This window comes from Stylophora pistillata, chromosome 7, assembly GCF_964205215.1.
Source record: "Stylophora pistillata chromosome 7, jaStyPist1.2, whole genome shotgun sequence".
NCBI lineage: Eukaryota > Metazoa > Cnidaria > Anthozoa > Scleractinia > Pocilloporidae > Stylophora > Stylophora pistillata.
Window position 1 is genome coordinate 17,179,475 of NC_142525.1, and position 20,351 is coordinate 17,199,825.

At 38.6% G+C, this 20,351-nt stretch overlaps 1 protein-coding gene and 2 long non-coding RNA genes across 3 annotated transcripts in view; 2 read left to right on the forward strand and 1 right to left on the reverse strand.

Moving 5' to 3' along the window:
• The window catches only part of LOC111343803 (hemicentin-1), an 85,689-nt gene extending 77,202 nt beyond the window's left edge, over positions 1-8,487 (forward strand). The window contains exons 20-21 of the mRNA XM_088727613.1: positions 3,196-3,514; positions 5,673-8,487. Coding sequence (XP_088583739.1) covers positions 3,196-3,514; positions 5,673-5,972 — 619 coding nt within the window. The 3' untranslated portion in view covers positions 5,973-8,487. The remainder of the gene's footprint in view (positions 1-3,195; positions 3,515-5,672) is intronic.
• Positions 7,447-16,711, reverse strand: LOC148726907 (uncharacterized). Its single transcript, XR_015989781.1, has 3 exons — positions 15,976-16,711; positions 15,196-15,245; positions 7,447-9,237 (listed from the first exon to the last, which is right to left on the reverse strand). It is a non-coding gene; the product is annotated as an uncharacterized LOC148726907 (long non-coding RNA).
• Positions 16,712-17,365: 654 nt separating this feature from the next.
• Positions 17,366-19,898, forward strand: LOC148726908 (uncharacterized). The gene is made up of 3 exons (XR_015989792.1): positions 17,366-18,114; positions 18,714-18,765; positions 19,026-19,898. It is a non-coding gene; the product is annotated as an uncharacterized LOC148726908 (long non-coding RNA).
• Positions 19,899-20,351: the final 453 nt, after the last annotated feature.

A 20,351-nucleotide genomic window follows, 5' to 3' on the forward strand; every position in this document is an offset into this window, starting at 1 on the left:
ATAGAATGTTCTTACATTAAGTGGCCAAACAAAAGGGAATTATTGAGTCAACTTGCCAAAACTAAACTATTAGGAATTGTATCATGCTGGCATCCATTTCGAATTAACTTGTGACATTTTTTCATTTTAACCGTAACTTAGGGGGTAAAAAGATGTAAAAGTAATGATTGGTTTAACTTTTTGTTTTTAGAATTGTATCACTTAGGCTATAAAGCTGATCTGAAAGATCTGATCTGTAGTTAAGATACTACTAGGACCTGAAAGCTGTGTGTCAAAGAGAGCTGCTACTCCACCATCACTTTCATTTAAGTACGACAACCCTGATAAACAGGCTGCTAGGTTACGTAGGTTACATGTATTACATAGGTTAATTGACCACTCCCCTTAAGAGCTTCTCAGGACTAACACCCACCCATCCCACCCCAGGGGAGGACATCCACCACACAGTAGTCTCGTGCGTGGGAAATTAACGTCTCCCGGTTAGCTCAATTGGTTAGAGCGCTGGACTGTTGTGCGGGAGGTCGATGTCGATGGTTCGAGCCCCGGCCGGACCAACACTCAAGGTCTTAAAATAACTGAGGACAATGCGCTACCTTCCTATAATATCAAGAAATGGATAGACATTCTAGTCTTCTCGAATAAGGACGAATAAACCGTAGGTCCCGTCTCCTGCACCTATTAATGGGTTAATTTGGTTAGGCAGGGGACGTTAAAGAACCCACTCACGAGATTACTGTGATGTGGTCAGGCCTGTTTACTGGGAATTGGGGGAAGGGGGCATCTTCAAATAAGTTTCCTTCGATTGTTTGTAAACTGCTGATGCAGTCCGGCCAAAAGCTCCCGAAAAGTGTTGTGATGCGCATTTGATCATATCCACATGTTAATTTGCGCAATATAAAAATTGAATTATTATTATTATTATTATATATCATCGACTTGGACTTCTCCCTCGACAACGCTACCGCCTGTCCAATGTAGTTTTGTGAATTTTACCAAGTTTTATATATACTTTCTTTTTTTTTTTTTCGTTTCTACCTTTTTGTGAATTTATTAAATTATTATGATTATATTTTAGGGCTAGTGTAATTTTATCTCTTGAACACTAAAGACGCATTTTTATTTTAGCATCGACAGTAATAATATGGATGATGATGAAAAGGACAAGATTGTGGATAGGATTTTAATTGAAATCGGAACTACTATTAGGTCGTTTTTACTTTTAACTTGTAAATAGTTATTTGCTTTGATTATTATTATCATTATTATTATTATAAATATTTTTGATGATTAGAGTGAATTATCGTTATCATAGTGTGTATCCTCTAGTTTTTCTTACATTTTTATTAGACATTTTAACACATTTTTTTCGAGTTTCAAGCATTTTATCAAAATGTTTGTCATTTTTTGTGATTATGGTGAATAAAGGATTTTTTTAATGAAAAATTATTATTATTATTATTATTACTATTATTATTATTATTGTCTCCTACCCCTAACCCTGCAGGAGACGGGGCCTACGGTTTATTCGTCTTTATCCAAGAAGACTAGAATATCTATCCATTTCTTGTTATAGAGAGGTAGCGAATTCTCCTCAGTTATTTTAAGACCATGAGTATTGGTCCGGCCGGGGCTCGAACCCTCGACCTCCCGCACAACACAATCCGGCGCACTAACCAACTGCTGCTCAGTGTCGATGCTCTAAGGTCAAGATTTAACAGGTGATTTCTTAATTACCCTTTCTGGAAACATTTCATTGCAATCACCCAAAAATAGGCTGGACAAATATTCGAGTAAAGCAGTTGAAGACCAAGTGACAACTGTAGACATTTATAAACTTTAGAGGTCTCAGGTGCATATGCATAAAGATGATTGGGTACACAATCATATTTTGCTGATTAACCGAATCAAACAAATTAGTACTGTAGGCGAAACGTGGGTGTTTCGTCACAACCCAAATGTTAATTGATCGGGTCAATTTTGATCTTCTGTTAAGTGAAATTGACTCAGCATAAATAAAGTTTCAACGTTTTAGTATAGACTCGGTACATTACATCTCCGACAAAAATCCTCTTCGATGAAAGTAATCGAAAAGGGTAATAAATGAACAATCTCTCGTCTGCAAAACGGAGCCCTTCGAATGTGAAGTCTTCTTCAATACCAGGGATAGGAACGTGAGTCCCAATTCAACAGACAGCACGTGAAGATAAGGTCACGCTTCTTTCTCTAAAATACTATAACACCACCTTGCCAACTGCCTGCCTTTCTTTTGTGTCCAGGGCCGTCGTAAGGGTCCCTGTAATGATACCACGCCGTCTATGGAACCCAGCGAGTCTATCAAACAGCGCTAGTGTTAAAAGGTGGCTCGGCCAGTCCTTCTGCCTCGATCGCCTCATTACTTTGGCTGTAAAACAGTCGATTTCGCAACAGCAAACACATTTTAGAACTCGACTCAGTCTCGGTTCAGTCTCTGCAGTCTCAACTTCAATAGCACAGTTGAAGAAGCTTAAGGATAAGGAATTACGAGAGGCAACAGCAAATGTGAGAGGGTTGCTTTATTGTGTCCGAAATAAATGCCGTTCTAATCAAGACGAGGTTCAACAATTTATGGCCAAAACTGCTGCATTTCACAAATCTAAAGATCACTTCACCTAGTGAAAAATACAAACGAAGAGATTTCGCCAGAAGGCGAAAATTGTAACTCCTTAAAATCGCTTACCAGCAGTGTTTTAGAATCGCTCGAGTTAATCGGCCTCCTCTGACTCATTCGATGAGTCCGTACCAGAACTAGTCACTGTGGCGAGGCTCAAACAAATATGGTTGTGTTCCTTGAGCGTCCTCAAGAGCAGTGTCGTCGTCTGGATTCTCGTTTACCGCATATGAAACCGAAGAAGTACGAATCGAATCGAATCACTTGATTCAGACTCAAAAGTCTTCGGTTCTCTCTACGTCATTGATCAGTCCTTGTATTGAGCAATTTTGCGCTTTTAGACGTAGGGTTTTCATCGAAAGAAAGTTTTAAGGAAACTTTGCCTTCATATGGTTGTTTTGGCATAAGTTCTACATTTTAAGAAAATGGTAAAATTTTGTGGAGAGTATCCCTTTAAGTTGTCCATCATCAATGAAGTAAGTGTTTAAACCCACACATGGGCATTATACTTAAGCTGTTATACCGACATATCTTCACCATTGTTTTAGTTCCAGTAATCACAGTACCCTATCAGACAGTAATCCATTTGCAAAAGATAACTGTGGTTATCACAAGTCAGGACCTCAACCCACAGTGGAAATTGAAAATGAACAATCGGTGGAAGCAATGGGTGGTGAACCAATACCTGCATATGCTATGGTAGACAAATCCAAGAAGAAAGACAAAAAGAAAAATAAGGAAGCTGCTGAGCAAAAGCTGACTGAAGATCAGTACGCTGTCGTGGACAAGTCAAAGAAGAAAAAGAAGAAGAAGAACGAACAAGACAACACTTACGCTGAAGTCGACATGTCAAGGACATCAAAAAAGGTTTGCCGGCCAGTGATTGTAATTTGAATTTTATTTTCAGATAGTTTGTTGTTATTGTGGCTTTCTGTAAGAGTGGGTGTGAGCAGTCGAAATCTTTAGAACTAGAGAGTGCAAGTAGTCCAAATCTTCGGAAACTGTTCGGGGTTTAATCGACACGGACGATTGGTAATTATGCATCGTTTTGTTTATGTGGCTCAGTGGTAGAGATTCAAGGAATTCGACGATCCGGGTTTGAATCCTCATAGGAACATACTATATCATGATTTTGTTTGTGCTAACTAGTCTTTGGGTAGTGGACTGACGACGACTGATATGATTACATTGCGTCATCCATGTGGTGTTGTGGTAGAGTTCCTGTCTAGGAATTAGACCGTGGAATCCGACGGTCCGGGTTCCAATCTTAAATTTCTGGCTAAAATTGGTTTTATAGTTATTGAACAAATTTTGTATTCCATATTTAAACACAATAGGAACTTTAAATAAAAGAGAGCAAATTTGACAAGCTTTGAGCCACGCGATGAAAAACAAATCGCTCACAGAAATATCTTAATCGGTGTGACCGGGGCATCACGAAAACCTACTTCAAAAAACGAGAAACATCTCAAAATAATTTCACTATGGCGTGAAGCCGAGAAAACAAACTTTTCCCCTTTCAGAAATATCGGCTCATCCTCGGTGTAAAAACCTGTGAAGCTCACGAGTGACGTAAAACAAAGAAAACAAAACATAATAAACAACAGCGTAGAGCAAAACAGTACCTCGTGAAACAAAGAAAACCTCGTCAGGTTTTTACACCGAGGATGACCTGAAATATCTGCAAAGGTGTGATCTGCTCCTCATGGAACCTTAAACACGAAGGCGCGCTATAAAAGGAGCCTTAGGTCCCACTGGACCATTTGTCAATCAACCGTCGTGTGATGTAGAACTCTTAGAGTCAAGTCAGCTCGAGCTACAGCTACTCTAAAGCAGTGAACAGTGGGCGCATTCCTCAAAATTGTTTTATGTCTTCATCACAATACAAGAATTTTTGAGATTTGTATTTCCTTTCTCCAATGGAAAGTGTCTTTATTTGTGGCGGTAAATTTGAGATCGAAGTAGGTGGTTTGCACGTTACCTCATTCCACCATGCTGGTGGAAATAAACAATAGATATCTCATTAGCTCCTTCTGTTCGTCTACCAGCATTTAAATTTGACCCGCACGCGTCAACGGTGGGTGACAAATGAGCCTAGGTCTTCCCAGGGAAGACTTCCTGATATAGCGCGCCTTCGTATTTAAGGAAAAAAATTATCGTTGAAGACAGAGCATTTTACTGTTTAAATCAGTGAATTATGCCCAGGGGAGCCGCTAAATCTACCCATTGAGCAAGGAGCAAGGTGCGAAGTGCGATATCTTGAGGTTAGCAGGTTGACCGTATTCAACGGAAAGGTTAAGCGGTGGGATGGTGGAATAACCTATAACGCAGAGTGACAGATCATGCCGGCTAAAGCGCAACATTCCTTGCTGTAAGAGACAAAAGTCTCTGTGGAATTGCAACGAAATAAAGAAAATCGTTTGAAATTTCAGGCAAAATTAAAAGAAGCATTGTTTATTGCTATCATAATTCATTGTTATTCCATTTAGTTATTGGTTGAACGTCAATTTAACACTATATTCTTATATCATCTTACTCGTCTAGAATATAGTGCTCGTGGATGTGCGGGATGCGGCAGATTTTCTATTTTGCAAGTGAATTTTTAAAAAAAATCGCAACACTACCTTCTAGCGGCATTATACAACCTATTTTTGTTGAATGTTCTATTTCCGTTCTATTTCTCTTCATTGCCATTAAAATTGTGCTATATCAGTAGCCACATGCCATTTCATATTTTCTATTTTCTGTTTTGTTTTGCTAGATTACTGGCAGCCCTACAGACTAACTTCTACCCCTCTCTGAGCGTTTCCAGTTAAATTTTTCCTGGTTTAAACCTGTAGAAGACAAAGACAACTTGAAACTATAGAAGTTTTGTCTCTAATTTCTGTAGTTTTCTTTGGTGGTACTTTATTTGCGGACAATTCAATAGTCTCAGTTTCTTTGGTACAAGCAATCTGAAGGTGTTACATAATGGGCGATGTCTTGCCCAACTCAAAGACCTCTTGTCATATTTTTTTACCGACAGAAACAGAAGCCCGGTGAAGTTTTTTATGCTGATTTGGATGAATTCCAACAGATGCAGAAAATGCCTAAAGTATCCACCTCCCCCGAACCCCTGCCTCCGATCAAACGGCCGGAGGCTTATGGTGAAACGCAGTATGCTGACATCACCCAGTTTCTGAAGGGAAACCCTGACACAGGCGCTGTGCTTCCTAAAGACAGTATCACCGTAGCTGTCAGTAATACTGGCACTGGCAGCAAGGAGGAATCCTCAGCTGGGAACACAGGTGACAGTTCAGAGGCAACTAACGAGACAGGATTTTAGTTTTAACTGAGTTTGTAAAGTTAGAAGAGCTGCAGTTGTTTCCAAGGATGATGGTAATCGTAGCCTTGTGGTGAATTCTCATGTTTCTCAGTTATTTTCTCTCATGCACAAAAATGTGATATTTGTATCTCTTTTTTTTTTCTTTTACTTTTGTAGTCTTCCCGTGTGGTCTTTGATTTTGGGTAGTCATTTCCTTAACAATATATATTTTTCTAATTTGAGATGTTAACGTCAATTTTCTTTGCATATAATCTTTTTCGTAACATAGTTTACACAAAAGGGAGATGACGAGATATACTGAAGAGGTAGCTTTGTTCAAAAATAACCTTCTAGTCTAGCAAAACTTGCAGCTCGATTGCAGATGTTTTTCCTTTAATTCTTGTAATTATAAAATCCTTAAGCAATTTACTTCGTATTTATTGCAATGTTACTTTTGGTTTGGAAAAGTATTATAGCGTACGTACGTAGTCGAAAATTGAAAGGTAAAGATGAGGTTTTTGACATGGCGCACGCCCGTATGTTCAGAATTTTTTTAAGAAGTAGACAGTCTTTGGTAACGTCAATCACCATAACGATTGAAAATTAGATTAGCCCAGCCCGCTGTATTTGATCGGAGGCAAAACCTCTTAGAATTTAGATATCAGTAATTTAGTCATTTTTAACATTCGGGAAACCAAACCATCGTAACTCGGCTACCCAGCCCACGAGCGCTGAGGACATAGGTATTTCCTTCGTGATGTCACGTTCTTTTGTGCCCTATGTTACCAGATTTATCGTGGTAATAAAAGTTTCAGCCATAACCATTTAAAAAACAACAAAAAACACCAAGAACAATGTTGACGCAGGTAGCAAAAGGTGATGCACTATACTAAACAAGAGGGAGCTTGTTTGCCATGCTTCGGTACACCTTCAAGATACCGTGGGGTGTTTGATTTAAAGTAACTTTGGTCCCGTAGCCAAGCTGTGCATCATAGTTATGTGCAGATAACGTCGCAATATCATATTTGGTGCAAGGTGAAAATGATCTTATGGCCCGATTTGTTGATTTTCAATTAAATTTACATTTTTTGCATTATTTCGTTTCATATTGCTTTAGCTTTCAGTTTGTTTGTTTTTTCTTTTGTTTCTTTTGGTAATATGAAATATAGATGGAAAGTCAATATTTTTCAAGTATGCTCGTTGCGAAAATTCGTTAAGGAAGAGGTTTAATTTGTTTATTTCTAACACTTCGATTCGCAACATTAACAAATTTTGAGGGAACTTATTAACCTTAAGTGTTTCATTTTTTGTTTGTTTTACTCTCCGCCATCGCCCTGATCTTCCATGTGGTTGTTGTAGGGCAGTTCACATATTTTGGCATCTACTTCCCTGGGCTGAAATGTGTGGCACCCAATTTTTTAAATCACAGCAAAGCTGTTAATGCGTGTGTGTTTTGTCAATTACCCAAAAACGTTAATAATAGCTATGATTGTGTTTTGTTTTGTTTTTTTTTGTATAAAAAAGATAAGTTGGTTTCCTGGTTAAGTAGTTCTAGTATGGCATGGTCTTCATTGTTTCTTCGGGATCAAGAGAGTGGCCAATGCCTTTTGCATGGTTTTCGTTTTCACTTTGATAATTAGTCAGAAAGGTTAAAAAGTTATTGAGGTTTTTTTTTATGCCCTGCAATGCAGTGAGTGATTATTTCACCTTATGTCATATTTAACATGTAATTTAGTAATTACTATTAACGACAAGTAGATATGTGTGGCAGACACTGAGGAAAGACCTCTTGATTAAGGACTAAAAAGTCACTTGTTACTTTGTCAGTGTGCAAATACGGGTGTCTAGTAATCACCAGCTAAACAAACGCATGGATGGCGCAGTCAACCAATCAAAACAGAGGTTCAGTTTACTTTGGACATGTACCTCAAGCCTCCCATGAAAATTCACGAATGCTTCGTTTTGGCTTCATTACGAAAACTACTTGGTTGTTTTGCTGGGTAAAGCTGGCTGCCACACTGTCCAGTTTCGTTTTATTTATTTTAACTAGCATAAAGCTTTTTCGTAGTCTGAACGACTGAATGATACAATGCTTACTGATTCTTAATGGAAACCATATATCACGTGTTAAATGTGTGGTTTAATTAACGAGTGTTGATTCTTATATTATGATTCTTGCCTTTTGGAGAAGCCGAGAGAGCTTAAATGTGTGGTATGTGCCTATGGGACAGACACCGTTCAAAACACTGTTTTGGCAATGAATGGTTACTTTTCTTAAACTATCAGGGTTTTCCAATGGCGAAAACCTGTAGACGTAATCCATCGGAAGTACTAATACGAACGCACCTGTAGATTGTTTTGGAATACTTATATCTACAGGTAAACAGTGGTTAGTTTGAAGCAGAGGGTTTGTTTTCAATCTCTCTATGCCGCTTGTACCGCACAGTTATTTTTTCGTTTGGTGACTTTTTGACACTTTTTATTATATCAAGATATGTAACCAACTGTAATGCTCATTAAACGCTGATAAATCTCACATGCGTCATTGTTTAACTCTTAAAGCTCAAATTTTCAACATGAAAGTTAAAATTTCTAAGCACTTTCACGATATGCATTGAAGGGAATTGGGGCGGTGCCTTTGCCCATTCTTAACTATGGTAAAATGCCCATTGACTGAGTTAGTTTTACCGCTCTTCCTTTATTAATGAACAAAAGCCTTAGTCGTCTACTCGCAAAGCCTATGGGTATACTCTGCACAATGTGATCCACCATTAACGGAGAATTACACTGGGCGGAAAAGATTCGAAGTATGAAAAAGTGAACTAAAAACATTACATAGACGGGATTGCATCACCGGGAACTAATACACTCGTTTACTAGATCCGGGAACCGAGTGGCGTATTTTCCATGTGAAACACGAAGTCACATATCCCGCCTTTTCAGATTGTGCTGAATATACTTGGTTTGTCTGTTGTTTGGAATAATAGCTATCGCAAGATTTACTGTGGAAAGGACGGGTAGGCAATGAAGATGTAAATGCATTTTCCAAGCAACAGGAGAGCGAGAAGACCTAAAAGATAACGCTGATTGATAGATTTTCAAAAAGAAATTCATCTTACTCGTTTGCTGCCCTTAGTGGTGAGATATTTTTCTTACCACGCGAAAATTTTATCTTCTCGACACTGTGTAATGAAAATACTTCGCACAAAGATCCCCCATGTCAGGGCCGTATACGATAGCGTACCATCAAGGCCGTAAAAAGCCGTACGGCGCGGCGAGATGCTATCTGAAAGAAATAAAGAAGAAAAGGAAGAACAACAGTCAAATGATAGAATGCTCACTGACTGTGTTAGGTCGGGCGCGGTCATGATACACGAACCTCGCGACGCTGAAAGCATTTCCATCAAGTCTCTTACCTAATGAATGTTCAGGGTCAGTAGCCGATTAGAAAAAAGTACATCTCCAAGCTGTTATTTCATACATGGGCGGTACAATGCTTTACATTTTTGTTCAGTTGACAGTTTGATTATATCGGGGAAACTTATCACGGTGGCTTTCGCAGTTCTTATCCCCATTCCCGCCTATAAATTCCAAAATCTCGCGTTCTTGTAATATCCGCCGTCCGGAGTCTTACCATCCTCCTGAGAGCGAAACACATACATTTCGAAGCTGTTATTTCATGACAGGACGGTACAACGCATAACCTTATAAGGAAATCGGAACAGGTCTGTCATGAAACGGATATTTCTTTTCCTTTTTTTCTCATCCCTTCGACTTTCGAGTTTTTCGAAGGAGAAGGAGAGAGGGAGTGACATCTTCTGTCATTTACAGTATAATATAGTCAGTATCGGGTATCTTTATCCGATCTTTTTTATTGATCAAACAAAGCCTTAGTCGTCTATTTGCAAAGTGTATGGGTATACTCCACCAAGAGTGGTACACCGTCTGTAGAGGATTACACTGGGTGGAAAAGATTCGAAGTGTAAAAAAGTGAACGAAAAATGTTATAAGGACGGGATTGCATCACCGGTACTAAAAAACCCTCGTTTTATTTCCGGTGTACTTTTCATATGAAACACGACGTCACATTTCCCGCCTTTTCAAACTTTGCTTAATTTACTTGGTTCGTCTGTTTTTTAGAATAATGGCTACAGCAAGATCTGTTGTGGAAAGGACGGGTAAGCAACGAAGATGTAAATGCATTTTCCAAGCAACAGGAGAGCGAGGACACCTAAGAAAAAGCGCTGTTTTATCTTAAAGGCTTTTGACTCTGTGTGCCATGCAAAACTTTTGTCAAAGCTTCGCATGTTTGGTATCGATGGTCCTCTGTTGAACTGGTTCAAGAGCTACCTTATGGGAGAAGTCAACGTGTCGTTTTTCGTCCTGGAGCGTGGTTAAGTCTGGAGTTCCACAAGGCTCAATCCTTGGTCCTATACTGTTCCTATTATTTGTCAACGATATGCCGGACATCCTAAAGACCTCATCTTTGGCTATGTATGCAGATGACTCCAAATGTTTCAAAACTATCAAAGCTGCTTCTGATATCTGTGCTCTCCAAGATGATGCCATCTCCTCTGCAACTGGTCATCCCTCAATGAATTGTACTTCCAGCCAACAAAGTGCCATGATTTAAGAATAAGTCACAAAAAGATCAGCCCACCACGTGTATATAAACTAAACAATACCGAGTTGAAGCTTGTCGTGAAAGAGAGGGACCTTGGAGTTACAGTCACTAAAGACCTCACATGAAACGATCACATTACCCTGACTGTCTCTAAAGCTAACAAACTTTTTGGGTTTCTTAAGAGGCACTGCCACACAATCAAGAACAAAAAAAGTCTTACCGTGCTGTATATTTCTTTAATAAGATCGCGTTTCAGTTTTGCTTCTACCATCTGGGCCCCCCAATCAGTTATTAAGAATTTAATGCTTATCGAAAGGACCCAAAGACGTGCTTCCAAATTTATCTGTAAATATACGAACATGGACTATAAACATAGATTAATTCATCTCAATTTATTACCAGTTAACAATTGGCTTGAATATTTAGATGTTATTTTCTTCTTTAAATGTAAATTAGGAACTGTTAGCCTTAACTTAGATAATTATGTTAAATTTTGTAATACCAAATCACGTCGTAGTACTACGGGGCTATATCTGGCAACTCCATATTTTAGAACTTCGCTTTTTTAGGGATTCATTTTTCATTAGGATTTCAAATATTTGGAATGCCATTCCTGATCATGTTAAAACTGAAACCACGCTGTTTTGCTTTAAAACTAAGATCAAATCTTTTTATTTCTTAGGTTGAATCAGTTTTTTGATAGAGACAAAGTCCGCACCTTTAAGTTAACCTGCCCTAAATGTCGTTAAGTTAATGTATCCTCTATTTGTTCTTGCTAATGTTTCGATATATTTTTGTATTTTTTTCTCCTTTCTTCGTAGTGGGTTGAGTTCATCCTAGTAATCTAAACTATACTTTTGGGGTTGGGTTTCCAGGGTGTAAAAACCTAGTAGGAGAATTAGAGTGCTATTGTTTCTACACCTACCTTATGGTAAATCTCCAGATAAAAAATAAAAAATGAATAAAGATTTTCAAAAAGATATTTATCTTACTCGTTTTCTGCCCTTAGTCGTGAGATATTGTTTTTGCCACTCGAACATAACATTTGTATTGAAAAAACGTTGCACAAAGATGCCCATATTAGGGATGTTACGCGATCGCGTAACATTAAGGCAGTAAAAAGCCGTACAGGGCGGCGAGATGCTATCTGAAAGAAGTAAGGAAAAAAAGGGAAGAAAAAGGAAGAACACCCGCCAAATGATAAAAATGTTCATTGACTGTGCTAGATCGGCGCAGTAATGACGCACCTCGCGAATCAGTAGCTGTTTAACAATAATAAAGGAAGAAAAGGGAAGAAAAAGAAAGAACGATGGTCTAATGATGAAATGCTCATTGACTGTGTTAGGTCGGGCAGGGTCATGACGCACGAACCTCGCTACGCTAAAAGTATTTCTATAATGCCCCTTACCTTAAGAATCAAGGCCTTCTCAGTGGATTCAGGATAAGTAGCCGTTCAGCAAATAACGCAGACATCTCGAAACTGTTATTTCATACAAGGCTGGTACAATGCTTGGCATTTATTCTCTTCAGAAAGCAATGATTTAAGACGAAACTTCAAGAGATGATACAGAGATGGAGCTTTCCACCCTGACAAATGTGAAGTCCTAAGTGTTATGCATTCGAGAGATCACACCAGCTATCCTTAGAAGCTATCTGGTAGTACGCCGCGGGTTCAGTGTGTCACCCAAACGGTCAATTTGGGGTTCTCGTTGTCTTCAAATCTATCCTGGAACACCCATACTCAGGAAGTTGTAAATAAAGCCAATAAGATTGTGGGTTTCCTTAAAAGGAAACAAGGTCTTTTCACGTCTGTACAAGACCTTGGTTATACCCATTCTGGAATATGCTATCCCTCTCTGGTCATCATATTTACAGAAGAACATTGATGCTCTTGAACGAGTACAACGTAGGGCCTCGAAATACGCTCTCGCGATGTCATTTAGGGACTCGCCGTACGAGGAAAGACTAGCAATGCTTAAGTGGTCCAGTCTTCAATCAAGGAGGTCTTATCTATCTTTGCTAGAGTGCTACAAGACTATTCGTGGTCTTAATGGCCTCAACTGTAATGATTATTTTGAATTTAATTATTATGGTAAAACAAGATCAAATCATTTATTAAAATTACTGACAGCCATTTGCTGGAGTAAATTGTTTTTTACACTCAATATATGTTAGAATTATAAAACAGTGGAATGCTCTTCCTAAAGAGATAGTGCACAAACAGGATTTCAACATTTTTCGTCGTAAACTTCAATTGCAAAATATCGGGGTTTTTTTCCCTTTTTTTTAGCTATTTCTTGATGATTCTTAAATTTTGCATTGTAGTATATAATATTTTAAATTTTATGTAGGAGCGTCCTCGATAGGGATAACCTCTGACGTTTCGTTTTCTGTATGCTCACATATTAAATTGATTGATTGATTGACGATATATCGCAACCGCATAACCGTATAAGGAAATATGAATAGGTCTGTCATGAAACGAAAATTTCCGATTCTCTTTTCCTTTTTTCTTTAAGATCGCCGTTTGATTATCTCTTTACAGTAGCTTTCCCAGTTCTTATAACGATTCCCACCGATAAATTCCAAAGCATCGCCTATTATTCATATCTACCGTCCAGAATCTCAACAGCCGTCCCCCACATTCCTAAATGAACTAGTCATAAAAATTTCCGAACCTCGAGTTTGCAATCAAACAAGGCTCAGATCTCAAAAAACCTATTAAGACCCTCACAGATGGCGGATATGGGCTTCAGTTGGGAATAAAGGGAATGAAATATACGATTGCTGAAAAAAGATATATACCAATGCCACGAGAAGTTAACTCGGCATGCACTTGATTATCTACATATTTTCCAATTGTTCATTTTCTGTCCTATATTATTAATTAAAATTTTCTTGATCAATTTTCATGGGTGTTATGTTCTTCAGCTGGCATGAATGAAACAGTAATGCGTGACATTGCTTTGTACTGAGGTCAAAATGAACTCTGGGATTGCCAGTACCAGGTCACTCAAGGGGCATGTTTCGCGCGACTACGATCTTTGTTGTTGATGTAGGTGGTGCAGATCCAAAAGAGCTTCCAAAATTCCTTTAAATTTGTCTGTTCGCAAACCTCTTTTCTTTCCGGGATGGGTCTAGGTGATCATTAATCTCTTTGGGAATATGAAAATTATCGTAGACATCCGGCAAGGTAAACAATTTGAACGAAATTTCGCTCCGACGAAGGGCTAACGCTCGAAACGTCAGCTTTTATAATCGTAACGGTGGCCAATTTACCATTTCAACTTTGTTGATATATTCAAATTATTTCGTTACCCCCATCGACGCAGCCCCAAACAGTTTCTTTAGAAACTATCAGTCTTTATTAATTTGAACGAAAACCTTTTGTTTCCAATTCGTAGGTTCGTGCAGAAGTCCGTAAAAAGTTATTACTTTTTCATACCGATGAAGGTAGACCTTTTGGGGCTCAAATGAAAACTACATATTCTACGAGTATGGACAAGCACTACTGAGGCACCCCGGGTAAATGTTAATGCAGATGGCGATGTTGATGGCGCTTGGAGTAGATAATTTTGAGAATAGATCTCTTGAAAGCAATTGCATTTGTTCTTATTGTACTCGACTGAGAGTAGGGTGTGTCGGCCTAAATATAATGATTACCAAAAGAAGACGCGAGAGTGAAATTTTTCTTCTTCCCCTGGACTCTTCATAACTGCATGTTTTTACTTGGAGGAAGTAGCGATTGCAAGTGATTGCAAATAGAGGTGTCAAGTAATCACGAACTAATCAAACGCATGTATGATACCGTCAACCAATCAAAACATAGGTTCAGTCTTCTTTAAACAATAAGCACAAGTCCCCCATGAAAATTCACGAACGCCTCGTTTTGGTTTAAATACGAAAACTGCTTGGTTGTTCTGCTGGTTAAAGCTGATTGCCACACTGTTCTGATTTGTTGTCGTATTCTTTTTCTTTTCCAGCATAATGTTCTTTTCGTAGTCTGAATGAGACAATACTTATTGATTGTATATGAAAACCATATTTCCCATATTAACTGTGTGGTCTAATTGACGAGTGTTGATTTTCATACTATAATCACGCTTTTTTGAGAAGCCCAAAAATGCTTAAATGTGTGGTTTGTGCCTTCAGGACAAGCTCCGTCCATGACACCGTTTTGGAAATGAACAGTTACCGTTTATAAACCTTCAGCGATTTTCCAATGGCGAAAACCAGTAGACTTAATCCATCGGAAGTGCTGAAGTGAACACACCTGCAGATTGTTATAGATTACTTACATCTACAGGGAAATAATAGTGTTTGATGCAGATTGGTTTTTCGAATCTTTCTTTGCCGCTTGCACCACATATGTAACCAACTGTAATGCTCATTAAACGTTGATAGATCTTACATGCGTCTTTGTTTGAAATTCTAAAAGCTCAAGTTTTTAACGTCAAAGTTGAAATTTCTAAGCACCTTCACGATATTCATTGAAAGGAATGGGGCGGTGCCTTTTGCCTTTCTTAACAATGATAAAATGTTCATTGACTGAGTAAGGTCAGGCTTGGTCATGACGCACGAACTTCACTACGCTAAAAACATTTCTATCAAACTTCTTACCTTAATTTAAGAATCAAGACCTTCTCAGAGGATTCAGGATCAGTAGCCGCCTAGAAAATAGTACATACATCTCCAACTTGTTTTTTCATACAAGGGCGGAACAATGCTTGGCATTTATTCTCTTCAGCAAGCAATTTTTTAACACGAAACTTCACGAGATCATATATCGCAACTGCATAACCGTATAAGGAAATCTGAGCAGGTCTGTCATGAAACGGATATTTCTGTTTCTTTTTTCTTTTCCCTTCACCCTTTTGGTTTTCGAAGGAGAAGGAGAGGGGGATGTGACGTTCTCTGTCATTTACGGTATAGTATAATCACTATCGGAAATGTTTATCCGGTTTTCCTTCATTAATCAACAGAAGCCTTTGTCGTCTACTCGCAAAGCCCATGGGTATACTCTGCTAAGAGTGATCCACCGTTTGTGGAGAATTACATTGGGCGGAAAAGACTCGAAGTGTAAAAACGTGAACGAAAAATATTATATGACCAGGATTGCATCACCGACAACTAAAACACTGGTTTACTGATTCCGGAAACCCAGTGGCATATTTTTCATATGAACATGACGTCATATTTCCCGCCTTTTCAATTTTTGTTGCATGAGCTTGGTTTGTCTGTTGTTTGGAATAGTGGCTACCGCAAAATTCGTTGCGGAAAGGAAGGTAAGGAAAGAAGCAAAGAAGATGTAAATGCATTTTCTAAGCAACAAGAGAACGAAAAGACCTAAAAGAAAACGCTGTTTGATCTAAAGATTTTCAAAAAGGAACAATATCTTACTCGTTTGCTGTCTTCAATCGTCAGCTATTGTTCTTGCCACTCCAACGGAAAATTAATATCTTCTAGCCTCCGTGTATTGAAATACAATGCACAAAGATCCCCATATTGGAGCCGTACGCGATAGCATGAACATTAAGGCCGTAAAAAGCCGTACGGCGCGGCGGGATACTATCCGAAAGAAGTACGAGAGAAAAGGAAGAAAAAGGAAGAACGACGGTCAAATGATAAAATACTCATTGACTGTGTTAGGTCGGGTTCGATCATGCGCTGAAAGCATTCTATCAAGCTTCTTACCTTATTATCAGGGCTTTCTCAGAGGATTCAGGATCAGAAGGCGTTTAGCAAGTGAAGCATACATTTTGAAGCTCCTATTTCATATAAGGGCGGTACAATACTTAACATTTATTCTCTTCAGCAAGCATATCGCAACCGCATAACCGTATAAGGAAATTCTGAACAGGTCTTTCATGAAACGGATATTTCCATTTCTTTTTTTGTTTTTTCCTTAATCCCTCGGGTTTTTCGAAGGAGAAGGAGAGGGGAAGTGGCGTCTGATGTCATTTTCAGTATATAATATAGCTAGTACCGGATATCTTTTACAGTTCTCCCTTTATTCATCAACAAAGGCCTTAGTTGTGTACTCGCAAAGCGTATGAGTTTACTCTGCCCAGAGTGATCCGCCGTTTGTAGAGGATTACACCACGTGGAAAAGGTTCGAAGTATAATAAAGTGAACGCAGCGTCATTATCTCTGAGAAAGTTGTGACGGTGGCATTTTCCGTTCTTATACCGATTCCCACCAATAAGTTCCTAAATCTCGCTTACTGTTAATATCTGCCGTCCAGAATCTCGCTATACGTCCCACATTCCTAAATTAACAAGGCATAAAATTTCCGAACCTCGAGTTTGCCATCAAACAAGGCTCGGATCCCGAAAACCTATTTACACCCTCGTAGATGGCGGGTATGAGCTTCAGTTGGGAATAATGTGGATAAAATATACGATTGCTGAAGAACATATATACCAATGCCATGAGAAGTTTACTCGGCATGCATTTGATTATTTACATATTTTCCATTTGTTTATTTTCTGTCCTCTATTATTAATTAATTTTTTCTTGATCAATTAACATAGACGTTTTGTTTTCCGGTTTGTGATCTACAGCTGGCATGAGCGAAGCAGCAGCACGCGACTTTGCTAATACTAAGGTCAGAATAAACGCTGAGAATGGTCGAGCCAGTACCAGATGACTTCAAGGGGCATGTTCTTTCGCGCGGCCTCGATCTTTGTTGCTTTTGTATCAGATGCAAAGCCAAAATAGGCTTCTAAAATTCAATTTTAAATTTTTCTGTTTGCAAACCTTTTTTCCTTTTATGTTGGGTTCAGTTGATTATTAATCTGTGTGGGAATGTGAAGATTACCCTAGACATCCCGAAAGCTATACAATTGTAACGAAAACCTTTTGTTTCCAAGTCATGGATTCGTACAGAAGTCCATACTAAGCGCGACCTCTTCCGGACCCGTTCTATCCCGATCAAGGTAGACCTTTTGGAGCTCAAATGAAACTACATATTCTACGAATATAGACAAACCCTAAGCACCCCAGATAAGTGTTAATGCAGATGGCGATGTTGATAGCGGTCGGAGCAGATAATTTTGAGATTAGATCTCTTCAAAGCAATTGCATATGTTCTTATTTTGCTCGACTGAGAGTAGGGTGTGTTACCTTGAACATAATGATGAACATTAATGAAGACACGAGAATGAATTTTTCTTTTCTTGATGGACTCTTCATAGTGGTGTGTTGCTACTTGGAGTAAACAGCGATTGCAAGTGATTGTTGAGAACAGTGGCAGAAGAGTCGGCTCATCCTCGGTGTAAAAACCTGTGAAGCTCACGAGTGACGTAAAACAAAGACAATAAAACATTATAAACAATAACGTACAGCAAAACAATACCTCATGAAACAAAGAAAACCTCGTCAGGTTTTTACAGCGAGGATGACCCCGTTTTTCGATCGAGCGGCCAGCCACTTTGATAATCCGCAATGTATTTGCTTCCGATACTGGGACGTATATTTTAGGAGTTAAGCTGCAGTCAGCGAAAAGAAGCTACAGCACAATCGACCTGGATGTTCTTGGTAAGTCAATGTAATCATACAATGATTATATTTTGTGTGCAAAACGGTCCGTAACCAGCTTGGACTCAAAGACAAAGCCACCAACACTCCCTCTTTCAACACTAAGCCGAGTCACCTTTCCCTTTATAATGAACTCCTATTCAGCGGATACCTCTATTAAGTGGCCATGGACACCATTTAGGGGACGCAGAAACTAAAATTAAAGAGCTTCCTCTTGAGAATTTGTCAAGTGCGTGATGTGAACAAAATACGCGAATAACATGAAAAACGAGCCTCAAGATGAACGGCTGCCTCAAAAATTCCCCCACGGGACTCGTCCACGAAAGAGATTATGACACCTTCCTGATTTGTAAACTTTTTTTCCGACGCTTTTTTTCAGGTCTGATTTTCGCTATTGCATAAATAGCGCTCTCTACTACGAGGATCGTGCATCATACTTATAAAATTTTGTTTGAAAATACGTTTTTCTATTACAAAATAACTCCGATGCTTTTAGAGATTTAATTTTTTGGGAAACGTTAGGTAAAATGTTTGACTTCAATTGAATCAAATAATGCAAAAAAACAAAACAAAACAAAAAAAAAACCCATATTTTTCAGGTTCTAAAGCTAGGAAGTAACCTCAAGGACGCATTTAATTGGTCCCTCCTTTGTAAGTAACCGTAATTATCTAAACCATCTTAAATTTTCAGTATGGGTTGAATCACATCTCGACTAATCTTAGGCTTAAAAAAAAACTTTACAGTTATATGTATATTGTTGAAAGGTCGTTCAAACAAATTTTGTTTATAGTGAACTCGTCATTTCCAAAGTGGTTCAGCCCAATTCGTACTGGCAACCACTCTCTCTTTTTCTCTTTGTCGGTATTGAATTCTTGTTTAACGGTTCGTTTGTTTTGCTATTTACGTCAAGGGAATGTTTCTCCTGTTGACGAGCAACCACGTAGTAATAACCATTGACGATAAGTGGACATGTGTGACAGACACGTACGAAAGACTTCTCCTGATTAAGGACTACAACGTCACTCATTACTTTGCCAGTGTGCAAATACAGATGTGGAGTAATCACTAGCTAATCAAACGCACGAATGACGCAGTCAACCAATCAACACAGAAGTACAGTCTACTTTGAACAAGTACCACAACCCTTCCATGAAAATTCCCGAACGCCTCGTTTTGGTTTCATTACAAGACCTCCTAGGTTGTTCTGCTGGTCAAAGCTAGTTGCCACACTGTCCAGTTTCATTTGATTCATTTTTTAAGCATATTGGTTTTTCGTAGTCTGAATGATGCAATACTTAGTGGTTCTTAATGACTACCATAGACCAAGTGTTAAGTGTGTGGTCTAATTAACGAGTGTTGGTTTAGATATTCTATTCACACTTTTTTGAAGCCGATAGAGCTCAAATGTGTGGTATGTGGCTGTCCATAACTGTTCTTGTAATGAACAGTTACTGTTCAGAAACCTTCTGTGGTTTTCTAAAGGCGAAAACCAGTAGACTTAATCCATCGGAATTACTGATCTGAACACGCCTGCAGATTGTAATGGAATACTTATATCTAGGCTAACAATGATGTTTGATGTATATTGTTATTGTTGTTGTTGTTGTTGTTTTTTTTTTTTCAATCTTTCTACGCTTGTACCATACGTTTATTTTTTCTTTTGGTGACTCCTTGATACCTTTTTACAACACATGTAACCAACTGCAATGTTAATTAAACGCTGATGAATTTTACATTTATTGTTGTTTAATTCTCCAAGCCCAGTTGTCTCCTTGATACCTCACTGCCATCAGTATTCTGGAATTGGTTTTGTAAAGATTCGTTATCATTGACCAGGGTTTTATCTACTTACTCTCTGGTATTAAACAAGAGGGGGGTAGGGTTGGGGGGCATGCATCCCCTTGAAACCATTGCTTTGCACTGCGTAAGACTTTCTATTCTTGAAGGGTTCCGCCCCAAAGCAAGTACAAGGAAACAGGTAATTAGGGTTATATCAACTAAGTTGAAATTGTAAATTGGCCACCGTAACGAGTTAAAAGCTGACATTTCGAACGTTAGCCCTTCTCAGAGCAAATAGTTGATATGACCAAATTACCTTGTTACCCCCACCGACGCAGCACCACAGTTTCTTTAGAAACTTTCATCCCTAATACAAAGAAACAGGCCTGATTAAATTTTGTTGAGAGAGAATTAATTTTATTTTAGGAAACAGCAGTTTGCTATCTCAAAATCAGAA